The sequence below is a fragment of the Lepidochelys kempii genome, chromosome 3, assembly GCF_965140265.1.
Source record: "Lepidochelys kempii isolate rLepKem1 chromosome 3, rLepKem1.hap2, whole genome shotgun sequence".
Taxonomy (NCBI): domain Eukaryota; kingdom Metazoa; phylum Chordata; order Testudines; family Cheloniidae; genus Lepidochelys; species Lepidochelys kempii.
Window position 1 is genome coordinate 31204736 of NC_133258.1, and position 12660 is coordinate 31217395.

At 42.2% G+C, this 12660-nt stretch overlaps 1 protein-coding gene across 1 annotated transcript in view; it reads left to right on the forward strand.

Moving 5' to 3' along the window:
* ADAM17 (ADAM metallopeptidase domain 17) overlaps positions 1 to 12660 on the forward strand; it is a 61949-nt gene that overhangs the window by 11594 nt on the left and 37695 nt on the right. The window contains exon 2 of the mRNA XM_073336049.1: positions 12137 to 12269. Within this exon, the coding sequence (XP_073192150.1) occupies positions 12137 to 12269 (133 nt within the window). The remainder of the gene's footprint in view (positions 1 to 12136; positions 12270 to 12660) is intronic.

The following is a 12660-nucleotide window of genomic DNA, read 5'->3' on the forward strand; positions in this document are numbered from 1 at the left end:
GAACACTCATGTGGGTGTTCTGCCACTGCAGCTCTAGGGTGAGCTTTGCGTTGGTCTTGAGGAAAGCAGCCTTTTATATTCAGAAGTTGTCAGTACTGCTGGTCAGCCCATTTCTGTAGCACCTGTTCCATCAGTCGGTGCTGGCTGAACTTCACTGAGTGAAGCTGCTTCGGGCAGAAGTAACTGTTTGACGACCTCCTCCTCTAGCAGTATCTGCACGGCATCATGGCAGCTGTGCTGATGGCTGTCTCCCAACTCAAACAAAGCCATCCATCCGCGTGACTGCGAATGCATCTGTGGCACCCTGTTCATATTAATTACTCTCAGGTTGTGGTACTAACCATGCTGCCTGACAGCTGTTTGAAAATGTCACTGAATCACTAAAACCAGATGAATTATCAGCCGTCATGGGAGTTTGTTAATATGACCCAAAGTCCCAGAATTCTACTATTCCAAAAATGTATCCACGCAGCTCTGTGCTATGGTTTGCATTGGAAGTAGCTTAATTTGACATAAGCCAAGTGGTGTGGATGCACTCTTTTGGTATAGGTCTAGCAGAAAAACATACTGAAAAACTTTCCCATGTAGGTAAGGTCTTAGTAATTCAATAACTTTGTGGATTTTGTTGTTTGGTGTGTTTTACTGTTTGGCCAGATGTTTGTTTGTTTGTTTGACTGTGTGTCTCTCACAATGTTGGGTGGAAGGGATTTTCAAAAGTAAGTAAATGTTTGTAAAATCACAATAGTTGATTGAAAAAAGAAAAGGAGTACTTGTGGCACCTTAGAGACTAACCAATTTATTTGAGCATAAAATTGGTTAGTCTCTAAGGTGCCACAAGTACTCCTTTTCTCTTTGCGAATACAGACTAACACGGCTGTTACTCTGAAACCAATAGTTGATTGGGGACTCGGAGTCAGAGTACTTAAAATTACTTCTGACACTTAAAAAAAAAAGTTGATTAGGTTTCAAGTTGAGTGTGTTCCCCTATGGCAATACTTTCTTTCCTCTGTTACAACTCCAGCCTGAGTTGTGAGCAATCCAAAACAAATCTGAGATTTGATTCTCCATGATGGTTTGTTTCTCTCCTCTTTCCTGCTCCACTCCTCATACAGTAGTAGCAGCAGAGGACTGATGCTGCTGCTGCTGCCGTTAATAGCTCACAGAAACGGCTTTACTTTGCTGCTGCTGTGGAATTTATCTTGTGTATGCAGGAAGCCCAACAAATATGGGGGAAGGTTGGGATGGGGGGGTTAGACAAATGTAAACTTCTGTCCCAAATGTGAACCTCTATTAAACATTAAGATCCAGATTCATTCCTGGTGTAACTTTAATGCAGTTTATCAGGTATGACTGTGGCCCAAAGAACTTAACATCAAATATTTAATTTCAGTAGGATATTGATGTAAAGGAGTTGTATAGCCTTGGTTGTCTGGAAAAGTCTTTATTGATTTACAGATTGTGTATCTAAGTTTATCACAACTTTCTTTTTCAAGAAAGTCTTCGAAGCATCAACCAATGAAATCTCAAGGAACTCCTCTGTCATACAGAGCTTGGTTCTTGACTAACTTTTGACTTGGGGGTCCCACACCTTATTGCTTCTGTAAAACATACTCACTGCACACATCAGGGGTTCATTGTGTCCATCTCTTCAGTCTCCCCCACAACCTGCCTTTGTGCCTTTCCTATCCCCTTATGTTTCAGGGATTCCATTGCCCCTCCCAGCATGTTAGGAGTGATATGTGTTCCTCCATTGAACCCCCACCATTCTTATTCTCTCTCTCGCCGTCCCCCCGTTTACAGGCTTCTGATGGCATAGTGTTGGTCAGGGATGTGAAGAGATGTGATCCCTGACCCACAAAACTGCTGATAGATGCCCCTAACGTTAATGTAGTTATACCAAAACTGAGATATTGCTATAACTATTGCTATAACTTATTTTGTTCCGGGGGGGGAAGAGGGGCTGGAATAAAGTATACTGCCAAAAGCCCAGTTTTGCTGGTATAGTTACTCCTCACGTAAACATGACCTTTGTCTCATTCTCTTTCAGGTTGTCAGTGTTTTTAAACTGTATTGGAAAGATGGGTAGAGCTAAAACAAGGGGTATTATGCTGAAATATGTTAATGGCTGCTATCAACCATTTCTTTGATCTGTAGACAATTACTAAGGTGGCTAAAGCTGAGAGCTCTGCTCAGCAAATTCAAGGGTTTCTGTGTATCCACCATTTCTAACTATCACCTTTTTCACCAAATATCAATAGGGTTCTGTCCATTGATGCCTAGAACATTCCCTGAAATTTTGGAATTGACTGGATGCAGTGTTAAGAAATTACTGTGTTGTATCATAGCCTACTGATAACAGGCAGACTGATTTCTGACACCTACTGTATTAAACTGAATATACGTTGCTCAACAGTGCTGACTGTTTGGGACATTATTGGTGTTCTGAATGGGGGAGAAAAGTTAAAGGATGTTGTGAGTGAGGTAATACTTACACTTCTTACAAAACCTCTGAATGATTTCTGGCTATTTTTAATTAATTAAACTGCTACTGGGGAAGTTTATGCTTTCAGAGTAACATTCACAGTGTCCAGAGAGCAGACCAGTGTTTTCTGCAGTCTGTAGCAGGAACCCCATCAAGAAAAGATCCCTATAGTATTTCCTGTTAGCAAAATCAATAAAAATAACCTCCGGAGGTGGAATTTTATAGTAATGTGAAGCCCTGTCTACACTGGTCTGGGCTCTAATTGAAAGTTTAGGAACTTTTGTTTGCGTCTTTGAGTGATTACACGTGTGCATGCCTTGAGCACATATGCTGGAAATTTCCCACTACATGCATCCGAGGAAGTGGGTTTTAGCCCACGAAAGCTTATGCCGAAATAAATTTGTTAGTCTCTAAAGTGCCACAAGTACTCCTTGTCCGTTCTCCCCCTCTCCCCGCCCTGCCAGTGTTACCTGTCAGGTGGCTTGAGAGCCCTCTACTGCCCCAAGCCAACAGTGCTGGTATGAAGCGCCCAGCGGACCCCACAAACCCCTCAGTTCCTTCTTACAACCTGTGATGGTCACTGGAACTGCTATCCATGCTTTTGCAAGCTCTCTCTGGTTGTCATCTTCTTCTTTCTGAACATAGTTAGTTAGTTGTAGTCAGTTTTAGTTAATTGTAGTGAAGTTCTGTCACTTTATGTTTTAGGAGAGTTTTTGTCCATTCCCCGTGCCAAAGCATGCCTTGGTCACCAGGCTTTAAGCCCTGCGCCTCCTGCAACAAAGCTATGACTCTGAGCGACCCTTTGCTCTTTTTAGAACAGACTGATGCAAAGCTTCGTGGTCTAAAAGACTCCACGGCAACCCTTAAGTCCATTGGGTTGTACACACCAGCTCCTTCAAAGAAGCACTACGGACCTCAGCAGCCCATCTGATACTCTGCCCCAACTCCCCGTCAGGATCTGCAGAGAAAGAGAAGCAGGGGTTTTAGGCATAGGCCATCACTTCTTCTATCTCAGCATCAATGCCTGCCCTACAGAGACATCCAGGGGTTTCTATAAGCAGGCATTTTGATGGGACACTCGAGGACGCTATACCAATTCCTGTGATGCCAGACCCTGTGTCTCCTTTATTTGCAAACTGCCTTTCCCATTTCCTCAGTATTTGGTCCCATATCACTGTGGACAGATGGATATTGAGCATGATGGAAGTGGGATACACCCTCCAGTTTATTTCTTCCCCTCCTTCTGATCCTCCCTCTTCAGGGACCCCTTTCATGAAGAACTTCTGCCCCAGGAGGTTCAATCTCTCCTTTGGTGGGAGCCATGGAAGAGGTTCTGCAGAATTTAAGAGGGAAGGGATTCTACTCATGTTATTTCATAATCCCCAAAGCCAAAGGAGGTCTCAGAACGATTTTAGAGCTGCGTCAGCTCAATAACTATCTCAACAAAATAAAGTTCAGCATGGTCACCCTGGCATCTATTATCCCCTCCCTGGATCCCATGGATTGGTACAATGGCCTCGATTTAAGAGATGTTGTTTTCATATATCACTATAATAAGAACACAGAAGGTTCTTCAAATTCATGGTGAACCACTTACACTGCCAATTCATGGACCTCCCATTTGGTCTGTCTGCAGCTCCACGGGTGTTCACAAAATGTATGGCAGTAGTTATAGCTTTCTTGAGGAGGTTCGGGGTGCAGGTCTACCCTTATCTAAATGACTGGCTAGTCAAGGGCTGGTCCAGGGCTCAGGTAGTGTCCAACATTCGACCTATCCAGTCGATGTTCAAGGCCCTAGGCCTTCTGATAAATGCAGAAAAGTCTACTCTTGCTCCAGTGCAGAGGATAGAGTTAATTGGAGTGATGTTTGACTTTACTAGGGCTAGGGCCTATCTCCCAGAGGTACAATTCCAGTCAGATGCCTGATAACATACCTCAGAGATCATCCAATTACAACAGCCTGAAATTATATGAGGGGTCACGTGGCGTTGTGCACATACACAGTACAACATACAAGGCTACACTTCAGACCCCTCCAGATGTGGTTAGCCTCATGTACTTGCCAAGCTGCCATCATCTGGGCTCCACAGGTTCTCATTGGCCTCAATTGGTGGTTGGATCTGCTCACTGTTTGTGTGGGCTTTCCCTTTATACGCCCTCAGCTGTCAATGACCCTGGTCTCAGACATATCAGCGCTAGGGTGGTGCCCCTCCAGACTCAAGGCCTTTTGTCTTTGGCAGAACTTTCACTCCACATCAAGGTTAGGGAACTCAGAGCAGTTCGCCTGGCCTGTCTGGCCTTCCTGCCCCACATTTCAGGCAAAAATTTGTTCGTTCTCACAGACAATACTGCAGCCATGTTTTATCTCAACAGACAAGGAGGAGCTCACTCTTCCCTCCTTTATCAAAAAGCAATACAGCTATGGGAGTTTTGCATAGTTCACTCAATCAACCTTGAGGCCTCTTACCTTCCAGGAATGCAAAATGAGCTGGCAGATTGCCTCAGCAGGTCTTTCTCCAGTCACCACGAGTGGTCCCTTCATTCAGATGTGGTAAGAGACATTTTCCAGCAGTGGGGAGCTCCCTGGATAGACCTATTTGCGAACAGGTAGAAGAGAAAGTGTCACCAATTCTACTCCCTATGAGGCCACAGTCCAGGTATCACAGATGCCTTCCTACTACCTTTGATGGGATATCTTAATTATGCTTTTCCCCCCTTTTCTGCTCATGCACAGAGCAGTGCGAAAGATCAAGAGGGACCGGATTATTCTGATAGCTTGAGCATGGGCCCACCAAAAACTGGTTCTCCACTCTACTAGATCTCTGTGGCGACTTCAGTCTTGCTGTGGTTGCACCCAGAGCTGATTTCCTGGGACCATGGTTGGCTGCTTCACCTGAACCTGAGCTCCCTTCATCTAGCAGCCTGGAAGCTCCATGGCTAACTGCCAGGGAGCAGACTTGCTTAGCACAAGTTCATTAGATCCTCCTAAGTTGTAAAAGGCCTCCACTAGTGCTACTTACTTCTCAGAATGGAGGTGGGTTTTCTCTATGGGTGTCCCAACACGAAGTTTCGCCCATGCGTACATCCACACAAAACATACTTGAATATCTATTGCACTGAAACAAGAAGGCTTAGCAATCTCCTCTATCAAGTTTCAGAGTAGCAGCCGTGTTAGTCTGTATCCGTAAAAAGAAAAGGAGTACTTGTGGCACCTTAGAGACTAACAAATTTATTAGAGTATCCGCTTTCGTGAGCTACAGCTCACTTCATCAGATGGCTTACACTCTAATAAATTTGTTAGTCTCTAAGGTGCCACAAGTACTCCTTTCCTCTATCAGGGTTCGCTTTGCAGCGATATCAGCTTTCATTCTCTGGTGAAGAATTGGTCCATTTTTTCAAATGACATGTCTGTCCAATTCCTCAAAGGCCTAGAAAGGTTATACCCTCAAGTAATAGAGTCTGTTCCCGCTGGGAACTGAAGTTGGTCTTTTCAAAAACTTATGGGACCAACATCTGAATTTGGCAACTTGCTCCTTATTATACCCCTCTCAGAAAATGGTTTTCTTAGTGGCCATCACTTTGGCCAGAAGGATCTTCAAGCTCTGTGCCCTCACATCAGAGTCTCCATATAGTTTTCTTTAAAGATAAGGTATATTTACATCCTCACCCCAGTTTCCTACCAAAAGTGTTTTTCTAATTTCATAGCAATCAGGCAATGTACCTACCTGTCTTCTACCTGAAGCCACACACAAATAGGAATGAATGTCTTCACTCATTGGATGTTAGGCAAGCCCTAGCTTTCTACATAGAGAAAACTAAATAATTCCAAAGGTCCACCCAACTGTTGTTAGCTGTATCTGACAGGATTAAGGGTCTCCCAATCTCTTCACAAACAATTTCGTCCCGGATCACTTTATGTATTTTCATGTATACGGCCTTGTTATAATTAGGCAGGTGTTTTGCCACCAGCTATCTTGACTGCTCATTGCACAAGGTCTCAAGCATCCTCAGCAGCATTAGTGCAGATCCCTATTCTGGACATTTGTAAAGCAGTGACCTGGTCATTGATGCACATGTTCTCCTCCCATTACGCCATCATTCAGCATGCCACAGACGATGCAAATTTGGTCGAGCTGTTCTGCAGTCTGTATGTCTGTGAATACATCCAACCGAAACTGGCAACCCTAGATAAGACCATTGGTCTGTCTAGCCTGGTGTCCCCTTTCTAACAGAGGTCAGCACCAGATGTACCAGAGGAGGGCGCGAGAGCACCTGTAATGAACAATTATGAAACAACCCACAAGGGAGCTTTTTTTCCAAACCTGTTTAGGGTATGTCTACACTGCAGCTTGGAGGTGTGGTTCCCAGTGCACTATCTCAGCTTGAGCTAGCATACTAAAAATAGCGGTGTGGACATTGTGACCCTGGAGCTAGCCTGTGCTGTCGTCCGTGCTATAGTGTCTATACTGCTGTTTTTAGCACGATAGCTTAAGGGGACCTAGTGTGAGTCTGATAATCACACCTCTCAGCTGTGTTGTATGACTTATCCCTAGTTAATGGCTTTCTAATAACAGTATACTCTGTTATGAATGTTCATGAGTATGCTTCTCAAAGGCCTCGCTATGTTACCACCTCATCTGTGAAATCCATTTGTATATCTAACTGGACGACTTATTAATGGGTTGTTACCGTTCTCAATATAAGACCAGGTGAAGTGGTGTTGTGATGCAGTGCTGTTTTGTGTCACCTATACAGTCACTTAACTTGTATCAAAGACTTTCATTTGTGTTTCCTGGATTGGATTCAGATTTCAGATCATGAATTATATTTGGAATGAAATTAGGTCTTTTATCAAAACATTGCTGCTGTTTAAAGGTGGAACTAAAGAGTATCTGGGGGTTTTTATCCTAGGAGAATATACTCAGGGTTCAGGTAGAATAATCGATTAAATTGAGGCACTGAAAAAATTAGAAATTATAGTAATTTAGTCCTAGAGGCTCTCATTTGATACTCTTGTGTGTTTAGGATTTTTCAAAAATTACTTGAAAGTACATATTTTAATACTGACAGACCTTGTGATTTGACTAGAGTTTATGTACTATTAGATAACCCTAGGCGTGATTTTAAAAATGTTAATTACATCTAGGTTAAAATTCTCTTTTTCGACAAGTTTGACCTTTATGTATAAGTGATAGAATTCAAAAGCATGTTTATAAAATGGCTGACATGATTTTTTTTTTTTTTGCTACATTTTATTTATTGCTTTCGGGGCTATAAATTGGATATGGGAACTTATTTTGTTAATCATAGAAATTAAGGGAGTTAGTAGCACTTTAATTGGTAGCTGAACATTGGACATCCTTCTCTTTCCTAAAAATATATAGTTACCTCCACTTCTGATTAAGGATGTGTGGCCCCTGCAATAATAAAGACCATAGTTCTATGATCACATATTAGATCTGATGCAGTGCTTGTTAACATGTAACTTTTTTTAAAAAGAAAATGTTTGTCTGTGCTCAAGTGGGATCTGCAAAGTCTTAACCCCATTGAAATAAAAATATTTTAACCTGCCTAATGTCCCACATGGCGTGGATATTAAAGAGGAGAGAGAGGGCAGAATCAAAGGTGACCTCAAAGTGATGAACATGGGAGACAAGTGTGGTGGTGGTTTCAGTTTTGGGGAGAGGGCCTTGGGGATTGTAGTCATCTTTGTGGCAGCAAAATATCAAAGGAAAGAGAGAGTGAGTTATAGATGTGGAACTATATAGAGGGAGAGAGTCCGGGGGTTGGGATATAGATTTGGGACTCATCAGTATAAATGTGTTCATAGCTGAAACCACGGGAGTGTATGACACTTCCCAAGGAGAGATTACAGAGGAAGAATAGAAGAGGGCCACGGATTGAGCCAAGCTGGACTCTGTCAGAAAGAGAAGGTAGAGCCTTGGAAAAAAACTACAAGGGAGCAGAAAGGGAAGATGCCAGCACAGTTCATGGAAGCCCAGAGGAGAGAAGCTGAGGATGGAGGTGTTGGAAGGGCTGACCGTGTCAAAGGCAGTGGAAGGCTAGTGGAGAATGAAGGCGGAAGAGATGGTTAAACTTGGCCAAAATACATTTGCTTACTGTGGCCTCAATCCTTTTATTGAGTTCTGTACAGTTGGACCCTGGTGCAGGATTGGAGTTTATTTTGTTGAACTGCTTACAGTTCATCTTTAACAAAGGTTGGATAAACAAGTAACTGGAGTTTCTCTTGTCTGTAGATTTTTAAACATATTTTACACATAAGGATTCTGGCACCAGTGTTTAGCAGATACTGTTGGATTCTTTTTTTCCCTTTTGATATCTGAGCTAATTGACTGAATAATACCTGGCAGCAGCATGTCTTGTATATTGCAAGAAATATATTTTTTTTTATCCATTGTAAATGTGTTTGCATTTAAGTTAACAAATGCCTTCTTGTTCATGTAGTACTGTAACTAGGAGTGTCAGAGTAGCAGGCTGTGTTATTTGTTACTTTACATATCTCTAAGTCTTATTATTCAACTACTATATCAACTCTACAGTCCTAGTTTCTTTTCATATTTCCTTGTGTGTCAATAAGGTGACTCCAGAGATGCTACCAGAGAAGATGGGGGCTGGCCTCTTGAAGCCATTTGCCTAACAAAAGAGACTATTCTCCTTAGCTGAGATCATTGAAAGAGGCTGAGATTTACTGCACAGAATCTAGAGATGGAAAAGACTCATTGGGTGATCTAATTGCTCCCTCTGCTAGTTTTTAATTTTCCCCAAACTGCTGCATATGAGAAGCTGACATAGGGCAACGAGTGTCAAAAGGAAGGCAGAATCCCATACCTCTCAGCCTTCAGTGAGTTCAGTGTGTGACAGGAGCCATCTAGATGTGTGACAAATGACTGAATTGTGGAACACCTATGTTTTATTGCTTACTGCACCCTAAGCAACCGATTAAAATGGTTTTGAAGTATGAAATTTGACTTTAAGGATTTTTTTCTCATTGTGTGAATCAAACCAGTTTTGCATTTGGAAATAAGTTAACTATGGCCATGTGAATCACCTAAACCAGTTTTGCACAGGTGAGAAAACATCCTTAACAGGTTTTTCTACTTGAAAACCATTATCTGTTGTGGGTTCTTTAAATCTGCGAATGGCAAACAGTTGTTAGGAGGATGCAACCGCATGGCCTTTCTCATATTGCTAAATGGGAACGTGGGATGGTGTCGGGGGTCTAAGTATGGAATTGCTTGAGAATCACTGATCTGTTCATGATGCAACAAAACACACGCATTCCATATTTCAGTTGGGTTTGAGGGTGGAGGTGTCTGTGCCCCTGCCAGGGTTTCTTGTGCAGTGCTGGAAGGGGGGAGTGGTCCCTGCCCTAATTTCCCCCATATTAGATTCCTGAAGCTCCCCCCGACCCAATACGCACAGAGATTGGTTCACCCTCCTTGACAATTAAATCTGAGTGTCCCCCCTTCTTTCCAGTTACAAAGCTACACTGTAGTTGTTGCTCTGCATCTGCGGCCCAGGGACATATGTTGATGGAGGGCAGGGGAGAAGACACTGAGGGTCAAGTGTGGTTCCTGAGGCTGCTCCTAATTCATTTTTTTCAAGCTGACATTCTTAACTGATTACCTAAGAGCTCAGGAGAAATCAGGTGGCTAGCAGTGTTGCCTGTTTAACTAACAGGCCTGTAAAATTAGAAATCTTAGGATCTTTAGATAAGCAATTTCTTAAGACTGTGGTTTTGTGGTTGGGCCATTAGTGTGGCTATCAGAGTTCTACTGTAAAATAAATAAATATTACAGTAGCACTTAGAGACTCCAGCTTGGGTGGGGGGAAGAGAAGGGGTCCCACTGTGCCTAGGCGTTGAACATATCCATATTGAGGTATGTAGGAACTGCCACACTGGTTCAGACCCAAGGTCCATCTAGCCTGTCCCTGACAAGTACCAACACCAGGTGTTTCAGAGGAAGGTGTAAGAACACCAGGATAGTAGATGTCGGATAATCTGCCCCCTGATGGGTCTCCTCCTGATCTCTGTTAGAGGTTAGGATAAGCCCTGAAGCATGGGGTTTAATATCCCTTCAAAATTATCATTAATTATAGCTCTGGATATTATTGATCTCTGTATAAATATCCAATCGCTTTTGAAATCTTAACTTCTTGATCTCAGCAACATTCTTTGGCAGTAAGTTCCACAACTTAATCGCGTGTTCTGTGAAAAAGTATTTCCTTTTATCGGTTTTGAATTTCCCATCTTTTAATTTCATTGAACATCCCCTTGTTCTGTGCTATGAGACAGGAAGAACAGAATTTCCTATTCTCCCTTCTCTAGATCATTATTTTATATACTTTTATTGTGTACCCTGTTATTTGTCCACTTGAAGAGCTTATCGTATAAATAGAGAAATCAAAGGAAGTATTTTCTACATTTTGCATATGGGGAGCAGAGGTACAGAGAGACTAAAGCCACATTTCTAAAGGTACCTAGGCACCTGAAAATGCAGATAGAACCTAATGGGTTTTTCAAAAGCACCTAACTCCCAATGGGCCCTAAGTGATTTGCCCAAGGTTACACTGGAAGTCTGTGGCAGAGCTTGGATTTCCTCTCAAATTTCTGGAGTCCCAGTGCAGGGCCATCCATTCTCTAACTATTGCAGGAAGTTGTGGGGGGAAGGGGAATGCCTGAAGAAAACACATTCATTTGAGAAAATTTTCTCCCCTCCACCGAAAGGAGGAGGAGAACAGAAGACTGGTTGGCATGTATTAGATCAGTGGTTCTCAACCTTTCCAGACTACTGTACCCCTTTTAGGAGTCTGATTTGTCTTCCATACCCCAAGTTTCACCTCGCTTAAAAACTATTTGCTAACAAATCAGACATACAAATACAAAAGTGTCACAACCCACTATTACTGAAAAATTGCTTACTTTATCATTTTTACCATATAATTATAAATTAAATCAATTAGAATATAAATATTTTACTTACATTTCAGTGTGATACTTGAGCGTCTTTTTCACTTGTGAGGCTTGTCTGAAGCCGAAGCCTTGCCACCCCCTAATGCCGGCCGTGCACTTGCAACCCTGCCTAAACCCATCCTGTAAACACCCCCTCCACCCCCCCACTCACTGAGGGCTGCAGCTCACAGGTTGAGAAACACTGATCTAGATGAGTACCCTCTGGAAGACTTTTGAGTACCACGAGGGGTACATGTACATGTACCCCTGGTTGATAACCACTGTATTAGATGACACAGGGACCTGATAAATTATTCTGGCCCATTCCAGAGAAGAGTAGAAGCTATTGAACTGATCCAATGGATGGGAGCGTGCATATGCAACGCAACAGCAATTTAAAAAATTATTGCTTGACACTAGCTGTGGGCTAAAAAGTTTCCCACTAGAACACATTTCATTAACTGAGAATTTATCTGTGCCTGTCACATACTGTAACATCTCACTGACTGTATAAAAACCACCTTTACAGGAATGCCCTATAATTATTCTAAAATTAAAGTGGATTGCAGAATTTGGAACATCTGTAATGTATGTTACAGCTGGATGCTATAATATTTGTTTAATTTTAATGTGTATTTTCCTCTTGAAACTCTTATAAACTGTCTCCATATCTATTTCAGAGAGGCTTGAATCCGTGCTCTCAGATTATGACATCCTCTCTCTGTCGAATATCCAGCAACACTCATTAAGGAAAAGGGACCTCCAGCCAGAATCTCATATAGAGAGACTCTTAAGTTTTTCAGCCTTGCGTAGGTAATGAAATCATCACTGGCAATTACTGGTTTAATATTATTCTTCTATTCTATGTGATTTTTTTTTAATCTTTTGAAATGAATACTGTATAAGTGCCAAAACAGAAATGCCTGTTGCATTTGCTGTCATGATTGGCTAATTCTTATGGGTCAGTGGTATGCATGGTTATGTGATTTGCTTCACAGAGACAAAGAGAATGGAAGACTGTCTAACTATATTGTATTTCTCTGTTGTTAAAGAAGCAGTGATTGAGATTGCCTTCATTTTATTGTTTACCTTAGTTTTTCATTAATTGGGTTGGATCCTGCTTTTTCTTCAAATTCTGGCTTGCCTCCCTTACATTTCTTGAAAGACTCCTTGTGTATTTTGGTCTGTGGCTACCATGTTGTGC